Source organism: Pempheris klunzingeri, chromosome 14 (assembly GCF_042242105.1).
Source record: "Pempheris klunzingeri isolate RE-2024b chromosome 14, fPemKlu1.hap1, whole genome shotgun sequence".
In the NCBI taxonomy this organism is placed as follows: Eukaryota; Metazoa; Chordata; class Actinopteri; order Acropomatiformes; family Pempheridae; genus Pempheris; species Pempheris klunzingeri.
In genome coordinates, this window is record NC_092025.1 from 11476248 (window position 1) to 11498615 (window position 22368).

The window sequence follows — 22368 nt, forward strand, 5'->3', positions numbered from 1 at the left end:
GATGCAGCTAACAGTGCAGGTGTGGAGCCTGAGGGTGAGTGTAGGTGTTTGACATCAAGACAAATTGTACTTTATTGTACCTTATTTAACCCCAACCACCATATTTCCCAAACCGCCACCAAGTAACCTTAGTCATGCCTCCTCCATATAAAGACGAAGGAACGGAACTGAAGTTGGATTGTCAGTGAAGGTTTTCCAGATATGTACAATGTGACATTTTTGCCTGATGTGTTAAAGTAAAGCAACGTCTGAGCAGAATCACATTTATTCAACTTTTCACTTTCACGTGAGTGTCAAATTCACACCCCATCACATCCTGTTAAGGTGACGTGGATATTTAAACAATAGAAATGAAATGTGTTTCCAGGTACCGTTTGATCTAGATTACAGTTTTTTCCCCCTTTATTTCATGACCCACATACTGTACTCTGAATATACATAAAAATAAAACAGGGACATTTCTGACTTGTATACTGTGAAATGTTTTAGTTTTAGCTTTAGAGAAGCTGATATATATTTGTATCACCATATATGACAAATGACAGAAATGAATCCGACGTGTGTCCACAATGAGATTTGGTGAGTACTGGAATGTTTTTGTGTTTTTGTGTCACTTCATCAGACATTTTTTTTTAAATATTTGACCACATTGAAATACTTGATTTGTATTTAACTTGTGCCAATCACTTCCTGGTTGTGGTGATATCAGTTGGCTGGTGACTTCAGTGAACATAACAAATATGTAAGAGCCTGCAATGTAAGAGGTGTAGGAAAGCGGCAATGTTTCAGATGGTAAGATGAATCCTATCGGTGATGAAAATAATGTTTTCACATTTACCTTTACTGAAGTGGAACAGCTCTGCGGAGATGTCAAAGAACCCCACTGTCATGTCGATCTGCCAAACATATCTCGAGGACAATAAATGCGTAACTAAAGATTTACACTTCAAAATGAGATAACCATCATTTCAATAAATGAAACCCACTCTTTCATACTCACTGATGGAAGTAGAGTTAGAGAACATGATGGCTTGGTATTGAAAATAAATGTCATCTGAGGACATTCTCTTACATTTTGGGACATAATGGATTATGCCTCCTCAATATTTCATGATGCATTTGTAAAAAAAAATGTATTTTCCCCCAAATAAATAGAAGTTGCAATGCATTATAACTTAATGCAAAAATCATTAATATGGATGATGTGAGCTGTATATTTTTGGTTTAATGATGCTCTGCCTAATCATTCAGGCGGAGTGCAGTCATTATGATGCTTTAAAGCACCATGTGAAATATAACAACCAGGTTTTTCCAGTTTGAAAAAAAAAAATAAAGATCTGATTTGTGAGCTAATTTTCACAAGTTTCCAGTGAGAAAAGTATCACTGAAAAAAGTGCAAAAACGGTGAAAGTGAAACAAAGTGTATCCCATTGGCAGAATCACTGTATGATATTTTAGGTCATTATTTTAAAACTCACTACAGCAAGCACTAACTCATCCGGGTGGATATATTTACTGTGTGTGCGTTTGGAACTCAAATCCCATGCGTAATTACGCATTTGGTGGCTTTTTAACTTTAGTATTTACTAAGTGAGTGTCATGTTTATGAGGGCCAGAGCATATTTGTTTGCAGGGAGGCTGGTTGGCTACTGACATAGAGTTGGTTGAACACCCCCTCCTCTCTCCCTCTCTCTGTCTCCCTCTCTCTCCCTCTCCCTCTCTCTCTCTTCAGCTGCCGCGAAATTTTCCAGCTCTGGAGCCTCAACCGCACAGCTCGATCGATTCGCATTGATTGTCCCTGACGAGCTGCTCCACTTTCTAGCCAATGTCAGCCAGTCTGCGATCGGGAAGGAGAGAAATGAAGGAAAATCTCTGCCGCCCTGGCGGTGTCATTTCCACACACTTGGGTTGGCCGCCTGCCAGCAGACAGGCCAGTCGGAAGAGGTGGAGTGGACTCTGGGGCTGAGCGAGAGGAGGAGCAACCGGGGAGGATTTCTGTCAGCCTTGCGTGGTGGATAACCTCTGTTCTACAAAATAAATTGATGGGTGGATTTAGTTCAACCGTGTTTAACCCCCCCCCCCCCCCCCCCCCGCTCCCTCCCCCAACCACCCTGCACACATCTGGAATCAGAGGTCACTATTCAAAACAATAAAACACCTAAAATCACACCTATCCCGACAATGACAACAAGACTTGCATCATCAATGCAGTGTTCATATATCATGTTTTACCTGCTACTAATAAAACAAGCACATCACAGCTCATCCACACACACACACACACACACACACACACACACACACACACACACACACACACGTTGCTAAAACAAGCTGTATGATAAATAAATGAGCCACACTCATTCATTGAGAATAAATGATCTGATCGCCATTTGAGCCACAGCGTCATTTAAGGCAGACACAGCTGGCAGAGTGCAGTCACGGTCTGTCAGCCCACAGTTTCATTGTGAAGCATCTCCTCTCCCCTCAGCTGTCCTGAGATCACACTGACAGGCACGGCCTCCCCTCTCGCTTTTATCATCGCCTCAGCTGAAGCGCGCGCACCGCAGAAAAATCCAGTTCGGTTTTTCCGCGAAGCTCCAAAAATCTATGAAATGTGTTTGCATGTTCCTCTCTGCAAGCGGGGATGTAGAGGTGGGATTGCAAGAACCGAGAAAGCTGGGGGAACCCACGCGTTCAGCCTCAGAGAAAGTACGCTTTTCCGAAACAACTGACGGTGAATATTTTTTTTCTTTTCACATTTGTCACTACCAGGCAGGCACTCTGTGGGATTGTGTTCTCGGAGAATAAGCTCCTTTTCCTGCCCTTTTCTCTTTTTTTTTTTTTTGTCACCATTCTGCACGGCAGGCTGAGAGACGGACCGCTCGGACTGTGGGAGCCCTCCCCTCTGCTCGGATCTGCTTTGGTAGGTGCGAATAAAATGGGTCCGTGTTTGCAAATATGCAGATACATGGAAGGGGAGGGAGGAGGTGTGGGATGGGGGAGATCATACTTTGTTGAAGTCTGCTGAAAGTTGGGATGTCATCTTCTTATAGGATCAAGTTAAAGCAGGGGGGAACCGGGGCTCTTCACTATATCCTCCAATGTGCGACTGCAGACCATATGCTGGTACCGCAGATAGGCTCCCGTGCTCATAGATCACTGAGTCCAGACAAAAGCCAGCTATTTTGATCTGCTTTCACTCTTTAAGGAAGAAAAAAAATAACAGAGGTATTATTACCTATCCGGTGACTGGATAGTAATGATGCTGACGGGGGGTATTTCTCAAGCTGCGCTCAGTTTTTCTGGAAAAAAAATATGTGATTTCTTTTTTTTATCTAACAAGTCGCCTCCAGTGCTGGTACAGATCGGCACAACACCGGAGCAAAAGCCCGGAGGTTTATTGTGAATCAGCTGTTAATGATGCGCACTTAACTTGACGTCTCCAGCTAATGAAAGAAATGATCATCGCGCGTTAGAGCCGGATCATGCTCAGCCTACATCTGACAACAGACTCCCTCCGATCTGTCTCTCCGTATGATTTCAACTTTTATTTCCTAACAACAATACTAATAATACACAGACATCGCAGTTTCCCACACGCGTAAAGGCAGATTTGGCAGAAAACGCATTGGATTTCTATTGCAAATGTCATATTCTTCTTATTTTTCATCTGCCCCCCCCCCTCCCCTCCTGGCATCATTACAAAGTTCCCAGGTACACTGAAAGCTTTCACCGCACGACCCGGAGATTTACAGTAACCCCCCCCCCTGCAATCCACCACCAGTATCGCAGCTCCAAGTGCTCCATATGTTACCGAATAATTTGAAGTACACAGCAAGCCCGGCGCGGTTGTTTTTCTCCTCTAACTTTTTGTGTGCATAGCCTAATTAGAGAGAATAAGACGCAGCGGGCTACGGACAATGGATGAAGCCTTGAGTCTAATTATTGTCACCGGGCTTTTTAACTTCCTCTGCGTTTGTGTGCGAGTCGGTGTGCGCGCGGCAGTCGACAGGAGGTGGGAGGAATAGAGAACGTGGAGCTCACCGTAGACAAGTACAGAGTCCGCAGACAGCGCGTCTGCAGGGGGGAGAGGAGGAGGAGGAGGAGGAGGAGGAAGGGGGGGGGGGGGGGTGAGGAAGGAGGGGGAGGTGTGTGTGTGTGTGTGTGTGTGTGTGTGTGTGTGTGTGTGTGTGTGTGTGTTGGGGGGGGGGGGGGGGGGTTGGTTATGGACGCTGCGTTTGCGTCGTGCACCGCCTGAACTGATGCATTAAGTGTTCTCGCGTCCCTGGAGGTGCAGTCAGCTGCTCCAGAGTTCACGGCGCACCAAATGGCTCATAACCCCTCAGGAAATTAGACAATATTTCCCCCCCCCAAAAAAAGCTGCCTGCGATCACCTGGCACCTGCGCGTAAAGTGACGTCAGGGAGAGGAAACTTATTTAAGAGTTGCTTCGTTGCGCCCCAAAGAGGTTAATAGTCCAATGAAACCTCATATGTGACTTCAATTAGCAGGAGAATTAATTTAATGAAAATATTGTAAATAATTCATGATTTATATCTTACTGGTAATGTCAGGCTACTGTGGGGTCCAAGTCAGTGTGTGGTGGATATTTAATGATTGAAAAACATCACATTTTCTTGGTAAATTTTGATTATTATCTTGTTGTTATTATTAATTTGCTTTGACAACAACCCCAAACCAACAGGAAATATAAACACACACTGGCTCCAAATGCTTTCCCTCATACCTCCATGATCTATTGATCAAACTAGTAGACGACTGAACCAACCAACCGTTCATCCATCAGCCATTTGTCGCCACATTTCCTACTGCCGTTCATTTTTATGCGCACATCTGCTTTTGCAACCCCTAACAATAATGGCTATAAAATCAGGCACCTGAGAAGAATGGTAAACAAAAAAAGAGCGTATTCGAGGTAACTGCTAAGGTTTGGAGCTACTCCAAGCTGAGAGCTGAATGTGAATGTTAAATGAGCTGTTCCTGTTCACACAAGTATCACAGTGCTTTACCCAGCAGCGCCAAGACTGTTCGGACGTACTCATCGTTTTTACTGCTGTGAATCTACACTATAATCTATTGAAGGGCTACTTAGTTCACCAGCGATTTCAGCTTGAAAGTTTCTGCGAGTGTTCCGTACAATTTGCCAATAATTCATACACTGAACGTCAGACTTATTCATTTGGGCTTTTAAATGGTTTTACAATGTTTTGCTTGAGATGCACTGAACATAGCTTACTGACCATATTGGTGCCGTAAGGCCTAAAAGGAAAGGTTTTTGGAAATATGCCTTTTTTTTTTTTGGTGAGAGTCTGATGAGGTGTTGATTAAGTAAGAAGCTACGGCTAGCAGCCGGGGTAAAAAGACAACTCGCTGTTACGCAGAGCGTTACGTTTTACTGGACCAGTAGCTTCCTGGAGTTTCCACTGGTTGCCTGGCAACTGATCCTGGCTAAGAAATACTTGAGCTCATAACCTCCCGTCGGATCATTGTTTTTGCACGTCTTTTGTGTTTTCTGTACTGATTCAACGAACTGGATGCAACCTGTCCGTTAGTGGGTTTTAAAGGTGCTGGTTGGCAAAGTCAGGCTAACAGGTTCTACCTGTCTCCAGGTTCTACACTAAGCTAAGATAACGTCTGCTTGCTGTAGCTTCATATTTGGAGTAAAGACATTAATGTATTCTCATCTAGCTCTCGGCAAGAAAACAAATAAACTTATTTCCCATAACTTTTTCTTTTGAGTGTCTCAGGTCAGTGAACTGCAAATTTCATGCTAATTATTAGGCATAAACAAACCTATAACTAACTAAACTTTTCAGACAACATGGTCAAGTAGCAAATAAGGAGACAGCTAAAAACAGAATTTCTCAAGGATCAATACAGTATTCTGTAGAGCCGGAGTATCTGGACAAAAACACCACATTTCCCACTCACATGACACAGTGTGTGAAAAAAAGCTCTCTTTTCACAGCCGCTGCAGTGAATGTGAACCCACACTCCATTATAAGCAATTAGTTAATTACACAAAATCAAACTTCCCACTCAAATGAATAACCCCATATCATGTATTAACCTATGTGACATTTTGTTAATCACATTCAAACATCAAATTCTCCGGTCCTGCAGATCAGCTGCTGTTGACAAAGTGCCCACAAAGTGACAAAGTTACTGAGCTGACATCACTCAGCTGAATCAACAAAAGAGGCTTAAATTAATGTCAAGAAGTGTCTTTACTGAATGAACAGCATCACGGATGATTAATAATGTTGTGTTGTACTACCTCAGGGTAGTCAGTATTTTGTCAGCTCAACTAGATTATTTATTGACCATTAAAATAGAGTAAATGTCCAGACCTCAGATTTACTTTCCATAAAGTGTCAAAAACACCAAACCAAAGAGATTTAATTTAGCTTTTAATGGAGATCAAGCATCAAAGAAGCAGTTCAAAAAGCCATGTGCATACACAGCGACTATACCTGCTGCAGTTTGGAATTTACTGAAACAAGTGGCCGCCAATTATTTTTCTGGGAGCTTCGATTGCAGGTTCACAGCTGAGCTCATTGGTCGATCGGAGAAGGGCTTCATACACGTAGCTGTTGGACCTTATTGATCATGTGGACCATTTATATCCAGACCTTTATCTCTGTCCACTAATCCTGTGCAGCATGCTGTGTGTGTGCAGATAGATTAAGAAAGACTCAGGGAAATATCAGGGATAGCTGATATTTAAACCTATTTTTATGCTGAGACAGCTTGAGGTGCACGAAATGTGGATCCCATAGGCTTTAATATGAAACTACTAATTATAGTGGTCTTGTCAGGCTGATTCACAGAAACCTGAGGTGTAATGATTTAGCATGAACAACAGCACTGAGTCTATAACATCACAGGAAATTGAGTAAACATGCTCAAAGGACAAAACAACACCAAATATCTGGTTTCAGCATTATGGCATTGACACTGACGGCAGCAGAGGCTCTTGTGGTTTAGGAGACAGTTCACATAAGGACATAAAGCTCCCCTGTAAATGATGTGGTGAAGGGATCTGAAGAGCCGTGACGCTGGAAGTCGAGGAGGGTGATTAGCCAAAGACTATACACCATGCTCAGGGTTGATGATGATGGAAAGAGTGTGACTGATAGGTCAGTAGGATGGGAGGCAGATGTACACACACACAGCAGAGGGGGGCGAGTGTGGGGCTAAAATAGGTGCCCCTGCTTTGTTACACAATGTGGTAGACTAAAGCAACAACTGTGGTGTGGCGCACCAGCTTTGGCTACAGTCTGAACACAACCTGTAAACATGTAGGATACAAATTGGCACACATGTGGTTGTAATTCCAGGCTGGTCTGGTGGTGACAAAGTACAGTTTGCAGTTTTTGTCAGGTAACAAAATGCTGTTGATTTTTAGAAATTAAAGCATATTAAACATTCTTATACAGTGACTGCCTACATATGTTTCTGCCATAAACATAAGGACGGGCTAACCTCACCAAACTACAAAACAGTGACTGAGACATTGTAGCTCAAAATCATGCCTGTTGACTGACGTGTTTTTGGCCCCAAATACAGACTTCTACTTCCCTAAAAGCTCTACTCATTTGTCAAATTATTAGTATTTTACAGAGGAAACAAAGAGTGTGTGTGTCACTGTGTTGCCATCATACAGTAGGTTTTGCTGGGTTTGACGCAAAGCAAGTCAGCAGTGTGAAAAGGGTTGTGTGACACCCATACTATCAAGATCGTCAACACTTTGGGAGAGCAGCAGTTGAAATGCTGCGTTTTCATTCATGTCATTTTCCTTTTTAAATACCAGTGGTTTCATCAGCAGGTCAGCTGACGCAAGCGATTATTATGGTACGGCTGATCAGTGATATTTTTGAAACTGTTTTCATGAGCCGTGATTGCCCACTTTGTCATTTTGTAGCCGACTCGAGAACTCATTTATTCTAGCTATTGATAATGAGCCAGTTCATTAATTACGTGGAATACCCAAGTCTTTTCGCACATTTACTGTATTTAGAGCATTGATGAAGCAGTTGGATCAGAGCTGGATATTCTCCCAGGCCATGATTAATCAAGAATAGTGTTGTTGTGCAAGTAGATACCCGTGATTTACTTTTGTAAATGCACCGCTGCTGGAGAGATGATGTGACATTAAAATCTCACTGGAAAAAATCACCATAAACACCATTAAAGTATTCATAACTGACCACTAAATGCACCATTTCCCAGGTCCAATATTCCATAAGAAAACAAAACCCCCATGTATCACTCTGATGGCTTGCAGTGTCGTTACGCATTCAACCTCAGCTGAGCCGAGATGCAGTTAGTTTGAGATGCCTTTGGGAAACCGGACCCTGGTCAGTGCTGTAGTAGGAGAAACTGAAACTATAGGGCTGAGGGGCTGCGGAGCTGGCTCTGGTTCGCTGGCGCCACATCCCCCTGAGCTGGTGAGAATGTGGGGGCTGTGCTCTTGCCTTTGAAGCTTTACCTCCCACTAATTCTGGCCTTCCAATTTCCACACACTGCACAGACACCCCCCTCCATCCTCTTCCCCTCCCTATCCCTTTGTTTCCCTTATAAGGACTGGCCCGGCCATTTCCTCAGCTTTTCTGTGGGAGGTGGTATGCTTGTTTGTGCACATGGACAGGTCAGGAGAATCGCAGCATAGTTTTTCTTTTCATAGATGAGCAGTCACAGGAATCTTACGCTAAAAGCCGCTCGATGCATGCATCTCTGTCCAGTGTGGAGTCCCCTGTTACTAGCCCAGTGAACCCACCTCACAAGCACGACCACTCCGTTTGATCTAATATTTAGCCAAATTATATTGCTCTACAGGTTTGATTTACGCAGTCAAATTATAACAGTCAAAAGAAACCCAAAGTTAATGAAAAGAAAATCAGCTTCCTTTGTGCTCTCTGGGTTTTTTTTTTTGCAACATTTCCAGCAGCTTTCCAGGTTGCCTAATAAGGGACAGATATTTATTTTCTCACATATTGTTTCACAAGGTTATACACTCAGTTCAATGAGCATGTAATTGTTAGTCAATAAATGCAACATTTCCTAAATGACTAAACTGCCAACAGGGCACTGCAATTCATTAATAAAGCTTTCACTTCAAATCATAGTTGGTCTCAAAAGGGGCTTTACTTGTTTAAAAAGGGTCATTAGTACAGAAAAATGCTGCTAATATAGGTTTCACGAATGATATTTATTTAACAGTCTAAGTGTATTAGCTCCAGCTAACACAGGTCAGGAGATACAGAGCAGATACACAGGTCAAAGAGTTTACCTGGACATCATTTCCAAGCAGGTACTAAAGTAAGAGATTAAGGCAGGAACCTTTGCTTAGGAGATCTTACACCACTTTAATTAGGGCAAAACAGGCGTTTGCTTATAAAAAAATTGCCAACAAAATCACGTTTCTATATTTGGATATTTTAAGTGTATGTGTAAAATGTGCACATACCTGTAGCTGAAACAAATACCCCTTAGTAAGCAGATTTTGCCCTCAGTACAGCACAGTTCATTTGATTTCATCAGACTTAAATAGCAAGATTAGGATCCCACCCTTGTGACTTCTTTTCTTTGACAGCCAATCCGAGAAACTCCTGGGAAGCAGGTCTTGCCTCAGTGGTCAGGAATTTGATTTGTAGTTTGAAGTGTGAAGAATTAGAGGGAAAATGAAAGTTTTTTATTTGCTGTGCTTGCATTTTAATTGAATATTAGTATATCTTTGTCAAGATCTTCAGGGCTATGAATTAAAATGTTACTTTGTAAATAGAAATTTTGTAAAACTAGGTTCTAGGTAGGTTATGAACTAACTCCTGCATCAGAACACTGCTGCTGCTAACAACAGGTACTGGACAACTGGTAAATGGACAAACTAAAGAACAAAATTCATTTTCATTTCAGTTTTTAACTTAATTGTTTGCATAATTTTACATTCTGAAACAGATTTATAAAATGATACCCACCTTAATTATACCCAAGTCTGCTAATTTAAGCCCTCCAATCTTAGTTTTCTTCAAGCATCTGAACTAAATATCTTTAAAATGACTACCTGTGCACTATCTGCTCAGAACCAGACAACAGACTGACACAGTTAGCAACGACATTAGCTTAAGATCCTTCCCTCAGTAGTTGGTGGAGACCAAAAACAAAGCCAAAAGAGAGTGAATACTGGGCTTATGTTCACCTGGGGCCACAGACATGACCCCAAATGAATGATAATGTTCCTCCTTAACCGCTGTTGAATGAAAATAAGCAGCTGTTTGCTTACAAGTCTACAAACTTAAAAAGTGGCCATGTGCCAGCTCTGTGTTGCTGCATCCACAGGGCCAAAAACATCAGTCGTTGTAAGTTTAAGATCTGATGTTTTTTTTTGCCCAAGTTGACCAACAACTTTAAAAAACTGAATTTTTTTTCTTGATCAAGTGTTTCAGTGGTTTGGTGAAGTGATTACTGATAAGTCATTTACCTTTCTTCTCTCTCTATGTAAAGTTTCCAGATGGCCCATGGAAGAACGTGGATGAGGGCTGACCTGTAGTGCGGGCCAAAGGCTCTGGGGCCTGCCTGTTGTCGGCTGTCTGGTTGGTCCATTGAGGTGAGGCACCACTCTCACCGGGTCACAGAACGGGCCGAGAGAAGGTCCCCCTCCTTGCTCACCCCTGCCCCCTTTCCACCCTCACCCCCAACCCAGGCACGTACGCTCTGGACCATGTCTAGCGGACTGTCGGAGGGGGGCCGGACAGAGGACCAGGAGCGGAGTAGCTGCAAAGATGACTCTCCTGTTATAGAGCGCAGGAACCGCAGTGGCATCATCAGTGAGCCCCTCAGTAAGAGCCTTAAAAACTCCCGCACCCTCTCCCAGTATACAGCAGTCTCCTCTGCCACCACCAATGGACACACGGACAATAGTGAGACTAAGAGCCACTCGGCCAAGCCTCAGCCGCCCCCGCAGCCCCAACCCACTGTCTCTGCACTGACAGCAGCCAAGTTGGACCGGACCCTAGAACAGGTTCTGGAGGGACAGAATGGCCTGCTGCACTTTGCCCAGGCAGCAGCACTGTTAAAGCGGGCCGGTATGGAGCACATGCTCCTGCCTGGGGGCATGGGAGTGGGAGTTGGCGGTGGAGACGCAGGCTCGGGGGCTAGCGACTTGGAGGGTACGTCTGTCACGGACGCCGTAGGTGGTCCTGTTGACTTCCCATATGGAGTAGGGGGTGGTTTCCCCTTCAACCCGGGGCTTTTCATCATGACGCCGGCTGGAGTGTTTCTGGCGGACAGCGCGCTACACATGGCCGGCCTGGCCGAGTACCCGGCACAGAGCGAGCTGGCCTCTGCTATCAACTCCGGTAAAAAGAAACGAAAACGTTGCGGCATGTGCCCACCTTGTCGGCGGCGGATAAACTGCGAGCAATGCAGCAGCTGCCGGAATCGCAAAACAGGCCACCAGATCTGCAAGTTTCGCAAATGTGAGGAACTGAAGAAGAAGCCCTCTGCTGCTCTGGAGGTAAGACGATGGTGATTATGATGTCCCATTGCTTTGTGGGCCACCCCTGAAGGTTCCCCTAAAATAAGCTTAAAGGGTTTTTATGCATAGAGTTACTACAAAGCTTCAATGCAGTGAAAGAAACCAACAATATTTGGGTACATTAACCATTAGACATAATTAGCCATTACCCCTAAGTGTGAAACCAGAGAAGATGATTTAAAAAAGCAGTAGCGACATCAGCAAACATCACAAAGACATTTCATCTTTACACCTGAAATCACAACGAAGATCTTTTGTTTTGATACCTGAATGTCATTCCCCTTTAAGAGAAATGGTACAGAGGGGCTTTTTGGTGGGGCGACGGCTCCACAAGGGAAGGGAAATGACAGGTGGTGAGGAGTGTGGTGGGTATGTGCAGGGTAAGCATGCACCGTGGGGTCTCTCTAATCTGTTCACCATAACCATGCAATCAACCAGTCTTACAATTGGAGGGCTAATTCTCGAGTTAAAACAAAAGTTCAAACCGGAGCTACACAATGTATTCCACATCATTTCAGATTGGTAATTTGTGCATCCTCCATGCGCTTGCTTGTGCATATGTTGGATTCGTAATGTAAACATACAAAATTGTGTGTGAAAGCTGAGTGGCAGTAATTGTGAATATGCGCACAGTTTGTGTTTGTGTGCAAGTGTACATGTGGGGGTATGTTTGCGTATGTGTGTACATGTAACAAGGTCCATCTGGCCACAGAGCTGTCATCTGGAGCACCAGGTGTCAGTGTGCCACGTGTCCCCCCCCCCCCCCCCCCTTTAGCTGCCGCTGTCCTTCTCTCCGGTGACACTCCTGCTAGTCTAAATGGTCCTCCAAACTTCCTGTCTGTTAACTCCATCACACTCAGCGGCCTAACCAACCCCGGCTGTGATGACAGAACGACCAGCTCTGAAATCAATTTCAGCAGATGTTCCATCTCAAAAGAAATAAACTTTTGTGATCAATAAATAATAGTGTCACTTTGGCGTTACATAATAAATTGATAAATATGTAACGCAGTGTGAACACGAGGGGCCTCTGGTCTAATTGACACAAACTGGATCTGTGCTTCATACTGCTAATGGCTTTACTTCTTTCTCTTACTGATGTTGATTGAGGGTGACAGCTTGGCCTCTTGTTTGTAGGCTGAAATGTTGGTTGTTCAGTCCCTATGTGATGACTTTGGCCATCGTTCCTTAAAGGGATAGTTTGGTTATTAGCAACTCTGAGCGATACAAAGTGAAAACACAGTAGAGTGTTACGGCACTTTGACTGTAAGATTTGCCTAGCTTAGCTCAGACGCACATGGAGTTTAAGATTAAATGGACAATTCCATGCTTTTTTAAATCTTCTCCTATCAAACTAAAATATCCAGCGAACATGATAAAATAATACATATGCATACAGAGTCTAAGATATTTTTAAAAGACCAAAACCTTAATTTCAACCATTTCCTGAGATTTGTAACAGTTTTGGAGGCACAGACAAATGATGCCGTCCTGCCGATAGAGGTGTCACATCAAAAAACACTTCTATGTTTCGTTCTGAACGGCAGATACAAGCCAGATATATTGTTGCTTAATTTGAGGGACTAGTTTGCTTGTGTTAGGTAGTCTTTCACAGTGAAGATCATGTCTGGTTCAGTCGTTGCCAGAATTATGTTCAGTTCAGTTGTGAGGCAGGTGTAAGGCCAGAGGCAATGTTATTGGCAACAACAATATATATATATACCAAAGAAGAGCACATTCAGACATTTAAAACTATTAAAAAACAATAACAATAACCAAAATTGTACATGATTTGTATGATAATAAATAAGTTAAAACACTCAAAAACAGTGGCATGGCCCTTTAAATTAAAGGATTCATATGCTGTTCATCATGGGCCATTGTGACTGACAATGCCTGACATCTGAGAATCCGACTGATGCGTCTGAATATCAGCATGTTGTTTCTCAGCGTTGCATTGTTCAGTTGCAAATTAATGAGAGGCTTCGTTTGTCTCTGTTGATGATTCACCAAAACGCTGAAATGTGTCAGCTCGCTATGTAGGTGGTGCGACTCAATGTCTGTAACAGAAAGAAATTTAATTTAAATTTATGATTTGCAATTGATGTTGTCATGGCAGTTAGCCTAATACCAGTCGTTCACACCAGTGATGCCAAACCCAAGGGGGCTTGAATATTCATGAATGCTGATGTTGATATAGGTCATCATGAAGCTCATAACGTCACAGTCTGCTTGTCTTGCCAGTGGCCACCTCATATGAAAGAAACTCCAGGGTACCATAAACCTGCCAGGCCTCCAACTACCAAGTATAATAGCAGTCTGATTATTGACTTTAGTAATTGTATGCACTGTAATTACTTTGCACACATTTTTTTTTATTCTTGACATCTGAAAATATGCACTACTCACTAATTTATTTAATGTGTCAGTCAAGCAGTTTCCCCTTTTGAGACTAGAAATGAAAACGCTAATCTCTTTTTGCAATTTAATTTACTTTTATCATATGACGATATTAGACTAATGAATACTATTAACGGGCATTATCAGTGTTTTTAAAAGTTTGTGCTTGTTGTGTGCGCAAGACTTCTCTATTGCATCATTCCCGATGGTGTGTCTGCACAAAATCACATTGTGGAACCGGTGTGGAAAAGCAGCTTTCAGACTTAAACATTGGCTGAGTTAGTCCAGACGTCAGAGTCAACATGAAGTTTTAATATTTTCCACTTGGCAGAAATATCGATAACGCTACGCTAAAGTTGGCCCATTCATCAAACAGAAATGGATGGATGAATGAATTAATAGATACAGTGCATTTGTAGAGAGCTTAAAGTTCCTGCTGTGACACAGACGCACTGAAGACTGCCATTGGAAAGGAGAGGAACGTTCATGCCAAAGTTTGCAGCTTCTGCTCATCTTCCCACACAGAAAGCATCAATCAAACCTCGATCACCTGTCAACACACAGCGTGAAATAAAATGTCTGAGTAAAAAGTAACCCATGTAGTCTTCCCCTGATATCCCCTTAGAAACATAATTGTCTTATTTATGGACATGTTTGCTATATGATAGTTAGTTTTGACTGTGTAAAGGTTGTATTTTAAGAATCATGTGTGATTCTAAAATGTGAGATGCCCCAGGAGACCAGTATTGTCATTTAATCAGGAAACCATCAAAGAGGTCTGCGACCTGTTACACCCCCTCCCCCACACCCCGCTCGTGAAGAGCTGTGACAGTAGCACATTTTCAATTTTGCTCGCTTTTTATTTGTCGTCATACACTCATGCATTTCCCATTAGCAGTCTAGTAGTTGTCTCAAACGGCCTTGTTATTAAGTCAACAGCTCTTGTTCAGCAGGTGATTAGATCAGAGAAAACAGCCTGGGACGCGCTGTCACTGAGCGTGATGTCATCAGTACGAGCTAAATGTCAGAGGATGAGATTCATGGAGGATGTGCTGTGTCAGGAGAGAGTAGCAGAGAGTCAGCAATAAATCCCAGATATCAATAACAGGTGTAGTACAGTCACTTACAGTGTATATTTTACTCTTTCAACAAGGCTTCTGTAAGAGAAATTCCTGCCTTATTCAGGGTGACTCGGGCAGCACCTGCGCCAGAGGAGAAGATGGTCCACAGCGAACTGCAGTGAGCCTCAGCTGTAGCTCAAACTGCCCCTGAGTGTCACATTCCCCTCCAATCAAAGACAGGGAGCCACGGCAGACATCCCCGTCTGCCGCGGCTGCAGCCTCCGAAGGGGCATGACGTCTTATTTAACATCTGTCTTGAGGTCAGTTTGTCAGATGGTTTTGACTGCACATCTCTCGTATGTGTAGACACACGCGGGGGCAAAAAGACTGTGTGAAATGTCTTGGCTTTGTTTTACTGAATTTGCATTGAAGGTTATGATGGTGTGTTCGTGCGAGCCTGTGAGCGCATACGCGTCGGTACACAAGTGCAGTCCAGCAGCAGTGTGCTTATTTTAAGGGTGTTGACGGTTTCCATTGAAAGCTCATGGCAGCTCAAAGAGGAGCGTAAAATTGGCAAGTGAGGGGGAGTTAGCATGCTGAGGCCTTTGCCACCTCATAGCTCACTGGCTGAAGATGTCTGGATTTATTCTGGGAATGCTACATTTGAGAGAAATAAGTGGGAAGGCAGTTCCTTTCTGCTCTATGTCTGAATACCCTCCAGTGGTGTCAGTCTCAGCGATGCTGTTCAACACAGAGAGGAAGAAGGAGAGTCAGGGTTAGGAAGTTGTAGTGTACCTTGTTTTTACTTGTATGTCACTATACGTTCAGGATGTACTGTACCTGTAGGTGGGTAATTGAAAATAGCCAAGAGAGAAGCTGAGTTTTTGTCTTTGTCTACTTTTAGAACAATGTACAGTATGTTGAAATGAAATTCCTGGGTCGTGTCAAAGACTGTTCTTCTTTGTCATCAGACACAGCTAACACCTGAACATGCTGTCAATTGGGGGCCACTTTTCCCATATCAGACGTTGATCCGGGAGTAGCGTATTCCCTCGTGGTCTTTCCTGCCTCCCAGACACCGTACACCAGACAGTCAGCGAGGAAGAGGCTCATGCAAACTGACAGGCATGCAGACTGACACCGAGACACATAGATGTGTGGGCAAGTTGCTGGGCAGACAGAGGGACAAGTTGGAGTGGACAAAGGAAGAGAGAGAAAGAGAGAGAGGGGGCAGTGAGGCAGCCAGGGTGTCATCCTGTCGACTGACATCTGGATTAAGAAAGCAGTCCTTTACTCAAAGAGAGACAGAGATCAGGTTTGAAAAAAATGGTTTGGTAATTTGCAGGTCAAAAGACCTCCTGATGTCTCTAGAACTTGTCTTTCCAGGTGGTTACATATTACAGCTTTTTAACAGCATTTCAACGGCTGCATTTCAACATGCAGTACAAATATAGCCATTTAAATGCTGTTGAAAAAACATTACATCTCATCTTCTTCATCTTTCAATTTTCAACCAAATTCAGCCCAGTCATTTCACCTGTGATTACTGGGCATCTCTAGCATCATTTACAACTAGTGCTGCAATGTCTAATCATTTGGGAAAAGTGAATCAACAGAAACTATTTTGACAGTTAATTAATCTTTTCAATTATTCTTCACTCTTTGGTTCTAGCTTCTTAAATGTGACAATTTGCTGATTTTCATATAAACCGTCATATAAACTGAATATCCTAAGGTTTTAGGCAAAACAACCAAATTGTAAACATCACTGTGACCTCTTAGAAATCACGTGAATGCCTTTTTTTCGCACTATTTTTACGCGTGTTAACGCTGTTGCCCCGATAGGAGATGTATGTGTCGGTCCAGTAAGAGAAATCATATCAATGTATTCACATATCAATCACAGCTGACTTGTGGAAGGGCAAGCAGGCTTAGGAAAATACTTCACCGCCTTCAGCCAGACAATCAGTTAGTGTTTATGCCAGCTGGATTTCATTGGTGTTTTGATTCATTTGCTTTAAAAGTCTACTTTTCTGCCCCTTGTGAGCGGCAGACAATGCTACATCCCACACTGCAAGTGAAGATGCTTTGTGTTCTTTGTGGGTGTCCATAAAGGAATCATTACAATCGGTGATGATAAAACCATGGAAACAATAACCAGAGTGCTCGGCAGTGCCCTGGGAGCAAAAGTTAAATTCATGATGAACTTTCAGGAATTTGACTCAGTTACACCTCACAGCATGCGTCATAAGTTAGAATGGATTTAGCTCATTTAAGAAGAAGTTAGACGGAGAAATAAAGAATGCTTCCTTCTTCTAGTTTTGCACCCATAAATTGTTTGTGCTATGCTAAGACAAATGTGCTTGCCTTGCTTGAAAAAAACAAACACATCCATCGATTTTAGTGATTGGCCACTTCACACCCACAGATCCCATCTGTTTGAACCTGTGCAATCAGTGTTGGTGAAAGAAGGTTTTTCTTTTTTGTATTCCTGAATTGCTGCCATTGATTGCTCATGTTTGATAATGAGAAATAGCAGCATTTTACAGTTCAGTTGAGGGATGTGTTGTTTTGCTTCCCACACATTACGTCATGGTCAGTCCACCCCTTACTGGGTTTCTGACATCTGTGGCAGCACCAGATGTTGCTGTCCTCTGACTGTCTTCTTAACAGCTGAGTGCTGCTGTAGAAAGGTCATCAGAGAGATGGATGTCGGCCTAGCGATACTTCACACGCAGACCATGAAATAGTGTTGGCAGTGTGTTGATTGTTAACCTCCAGCTTTGTGGTTTGTATTAATATTCTTTTGAGCTAAAAAGAATGTCCTAAACATATGATGTGCTGTGCATACTGAATTCACTCTTAGTTTAGGCAAAGTTGAAAAAAAAAAAGAATAATAACAGCGTCAGAAACATTAAATTCAAACCTGCATCCATCAAACATTTGCTCCATCTTTGAGAAAGTGATGTAAAGTGGAGAGGTTGATGTGAATGGGTACACGCATATGTGAGCTATCAACAGCACTGCAGTATTCAGTATCTCTGCTGTCAGATTATTCCTGATTGAGTCAATTTAACAAATAAAGCACAGTGTGGGCTATATTTGGCTGAGATCACTAGAGTAATTACCTTGTTTGAAGTCTTTTTACCCGAGCAAAAATGTTTCATTTTTGTCAGCAGGAGTTAACTTTTGAAATGAAAGTAAATGAGACCTGTGGAGCTCGAACCCTGCTGTCACTCAGTTTCATGTCCAGATATGAACAATGGCATTCAAAAGAACACTGTAATGCTGATTCAAGGGTAGAGGAACGATTTAAGTGGGGCTGAAATGTAATTAGTGCTGGTATTGTTTTGGTTTCAAACAAACTTCTCTCAACTAATTTGCCTCCGAGTTGACTTTGTTAAAAAACTCATAATTTCACTGCTTTGCCAAAGAGCTGCGCAACAGGACGCATGGAATTTTGAGTCTGATTGTGTTCAGGTTACAGGTAATTTTTTCATTAGTATTTAGATATCTTCAGAGTGTAATATAAATATATCAATCTGAATGGTGTATGACACTAAGATGCAGTACACCTTCTGTTTCTTTTTCCATTAGATATGTGTGATTGTATGCAGGGGTGTGTATATTTGTGTTTGCACTCATGTATGATTCCTTATTAAACCTTCTGTTGAACACTGATGGAAAAGTAAATCTGAATCCATCGTGTATGAGAATTTTATTTTAACGTTCTCACTGTTTGGTGTGATTTCGGGGGTGTATTGTGAGTGTCGGTTAACGTGCCACTGTGTGTGGAGGTGTGTGACTGTACTTGAATACATATTGGTTCGGTGTGAGAGTGTGTGTGGGTGCATAAATGTTTGCCGAGCTCCTCCTGCCTCGCTCCAGGCAGAGCTGGCTAACGGAAGAATCCGTGCTGCAGAATCGAGTTGCACTTTGCAGGACGCCAGCCGTGCTGCGGCTCCAGGGACCCGGGCGGCTCTCTATCTTCTGACTGGCAGGACGCTGCTGAGCCCTGCAGCTGCATGCATGTGTGCCACTCCCGCTCAGTGCAATCAGACACAGAGATAACAACGCAGTGAGAGAGGGGTGAAGGACGGAAAGCAGCATAATCATTGGTGATGGTGTAGGAGAGCAATGCGTGTGGTGGCTAAATAATAAATGTGGCATATCGGGTTTTGTGTGAAGCCAGGGCTGAAGCCCTCTCCTGTGGTGGTGCTGAGAGGAGAGGGGAGGATGTAGAGATTTCACACATACTGCTCATCCACAGATAAAGGGTGGAACAGAAGTTTAGCTGTTTAGTCGATTAGTTGTTTAACATGAATCATTCAAGTCATTTGTCAACTGAAAATACTAAACCACCTTCTTGAGTTTGAAGATTTTCTGCTTTCGTTTGTTCTGTAACATTGAACATTGATTGAACATTTTTGGTTTTGGACAGTTGGTCGGACAAAACAAGCAATTTGGGGTTATGTTATGTTATATTTTCGTCACATTTCATACACTAAACAAATGAAATGAACAAAACAACTGATAGATTATTCAATAATGCAAATGATCATTAGTTGCAGCCCTAAATTGAAGAAACAAACAGAGAAAGTAGGAACAGGAGAGAAACATAACACACAAGAAATTGTGGCTTCCCAGTGAAGTCGAATTTGGGATTATTATTTACAAACACTTAAAATGTGGTGTTTTTCATTAACAACTCCACCCTCCTCTTCTCTCTCTTCACCCTCCGCTCCCCTCCCCTCGCCCTCCCCTCCCTCCCTGTCTTCTGTTTCTCCAAGAAGGTGATGCTTCCTACAGGAGCGGCGTTCCGGTGGTTCCAGTAGGACTCCTCCTCCACTCCCTACCCAAAGCTCTGCCATCAAGTGCAATGCCAACTCCTGGATTGTCTCCGGAACTGACACTGGCTAATAAACAAACAAGCAACAAATAAAATTCTAGAAAAAAAAAAAAACAACAAAAAAATAAAACAGAACAACAACAAAAAATACAATCGGGTAATGGATGCACCTACTTATTCCTTGAACCAAAAATGAAGCGTAAAGAAAAGCATCTATGGCAATTTTCATTCCCTTTTCTATGTTTCCATTTTGGTACCTTTTGTCCTTTTTCCAGCAGGTTTTTTTCTGTCGCTTAAACATGGAACTGTTCATTGCCAGAAACAGAAATGACGGACTGAGTGTGGACAATCAACTAATTTCTGTGTTTGGTGTTAATGTTGTTCATGTGTGGAAAGATACAGTACTTGTGTAGAGAATGTAAATTTACAGCTATATTTCAAAACTAGTGGCTAATGGCAAACATTATTGTAATTCTTCACCGTTATATTACTTAAACCCTTGTCTATTTTATGATTCATTTCGTTGAGGAGTATCATTTTCAGACAGATCAGTGGTTGTCTTTGAACGACAAAGAGAGTGTTTCAAATTGCAACGCTGTGGATTTTCGGATTTAAACGAAACTGAAAAAGTCATGCTATTGGGCACATCTCCAGAGACTCTTCACTGGGTTGAAGATGCTATTCGCCAGAGCTGTCACTACTGTAATTTCCCCAATCAGCCCTCCTCTGCATTTCCAAACTTTTCTTTAATGAAACTGGCAGCCTTATGTTACAGGGGCCCTACTGAGCATGTGCCAATACTGCTCAGGGCAATAGCATTAAGAGACAGCACTTGCTCTGAGTCTACCCTACTGAACGCACTGAGACAAGATTACAATTTTTTTTTATTTTGTTTGTTTATTTGTTATATTTTCATGATTTTTGTTATGTTGCTGGGTAGCTGCAGCTTTTAAAAATAACCAATCTTTGTATTCGTTTAGAAAATTGGACTGGTTTTGTGAATAAAAAGGAATGCATGTATTCGTGTCAAAATTTACAATTCTGATGTTTGTCTACTTGTCTATTTGCATGTTTTTTAAAAAAGAAAAAAAAACAGCTGGTTTGACAAAAAGAAACATTACGTATAAATTTTCTATGAACTGATGAAAAGAAAATGTTCCCTTTTTCTTTTACAATTGGACGGTGTCAATTCTCAAAAATTCTGATGCGAGCAGAACTCATCAAAAGTAAATCAGGTGGTGCTATGGATCACCGTGATGTCCTTGGATTGACTGAGATATTTCTCTCACTGCCTATGTAATATCTCCCTTAAGTGGAATGACTGATGGAGCCTTGCTATGCTAAAATGTAACCAAAATGATTTAAAAGATGTTTGAATAAGAACAATTTTGGCTGCAGTGTTTCTTCAAAATGCATGAAACCTCTTGAAAATTCTCCCAAATGTCATTATTCTCAGTAATTTTCACTCCTCGCCAAGATCTGTGACAGAAAACACAAGCAGATATCGCTGAAGTTTTGTCTTCGCCGCTACTGAGGCGATCCTGAGTGTCCGTCTTTAGGTCTGGATGCGTTGTGCGTACGTGGAGGAGGAGGGAGTGAAGTTTGTATAAAGACATGGATAAAAGAAAGCACTGCTGATTTAAAAACCTTTCCAAAATGTAGTCAATCTCAGATGGGTCTCAGTGTGATTACTGATTCTAATGCCTCAGGTCTGTGACACTAGAGTAAATTTCCATTTCCTGCTAAGTGATGATTCTCAGTGATTTATTTTTCACAGCTTCGTAGTCACTCTTTCATATCCAGGTGGGGAAGATGCAGATTTCTGCTGCAGCCGTAGTGCTGAGTGTTTTTAATTAGTGAATATCCACGGTGGAAGGCCCAGTATGGTGGGCTTGTGTACGAGCTCGTGATCAGCTTGGCGAGCGGAGGGTTGGAGAGTGTAGCTATATTCCCAGCTTCCCCCCCGGTGACAGTGCTGGGCTAGTGCCATCACCATGGCGATGGGGGGAGTGTGTGTGTGTGTGTGTGTGTGTAAGTGTGCGTGTCTGGAGGGGGGGTGGGGGTGGTGGTGGTGGTGGTGCTGGGGTGGCTGAGGCCTTTCATTATTAATGTGCACCGCGGCGTCCTTACCTCCTCTGAGCCCGCACAGCTCACTGCCTGACCTGCCATCCAAGGGAGAGGGAGTGGGGAGGGGGGACTGAGGAGGCAGAGATAAAGAAAGAGAAGTGAGCCAGAGAGGAAGAAAGAGACGGCACGACTAGTGTACAGCGCAGAAGCACACGGCTGTAAAGTAGAAATTCACTCATGTACTTTTAGTCTACGTTCCCACCGGAGACACAAAATCAGTCAGATTAAGATTTTCAGTTTGAGTAAGGAGGGTTTTGGGTGTGGCTGCAGGTGACTGTGGCTCTTGCGGCTCCTGCGGCTCCTGCCTGCTGAGGTGTAGCAGCCCAGGGGTTGGAGGTGGTGTGTGTGTGTGTGTGTGTGTGGGTGTGGGGG

General features: G+C 42.8%; 1 protein-coding gene across 2 annotated transcripts; it reads left to right on the forward strand.

Annotated features, from left to right (window-relative positions):
* The first annotated feature begins 2867 nt into the window (after positions 1-2867).
* cxxc5a (CXXC finger protein 5a) lies at positions 2868-20908 on the forward strand. 2 transcript variants are annotated; one of them, XM_070843875.1, is made up of 3 exons: positions 2868-2926; positions 10527-11538; positions 19811-20908. In XM_070843875.1, the coding sequence occupies exons 2-3, from the start codon at positions 10744-10746 to the stop codon at positions 19853-19855; spliced, it is 840 nt and encodes a 279-aa protein (XP_070699976.1). In that variant the 5' UTR covers positions 2868-2926; positions 10527-10743; the 3' UTR covers positions 19856-20908. The 2 variants fall into 2 exon arrangements, with proteins under 2 accessions (XP_070699976.1, XP_070699977.1); XM_070843876.1 differs by having other exon boundaries at positions 19814-20908.
* Positions 20909-22368: the final 1460 nt, after the last annotated feature.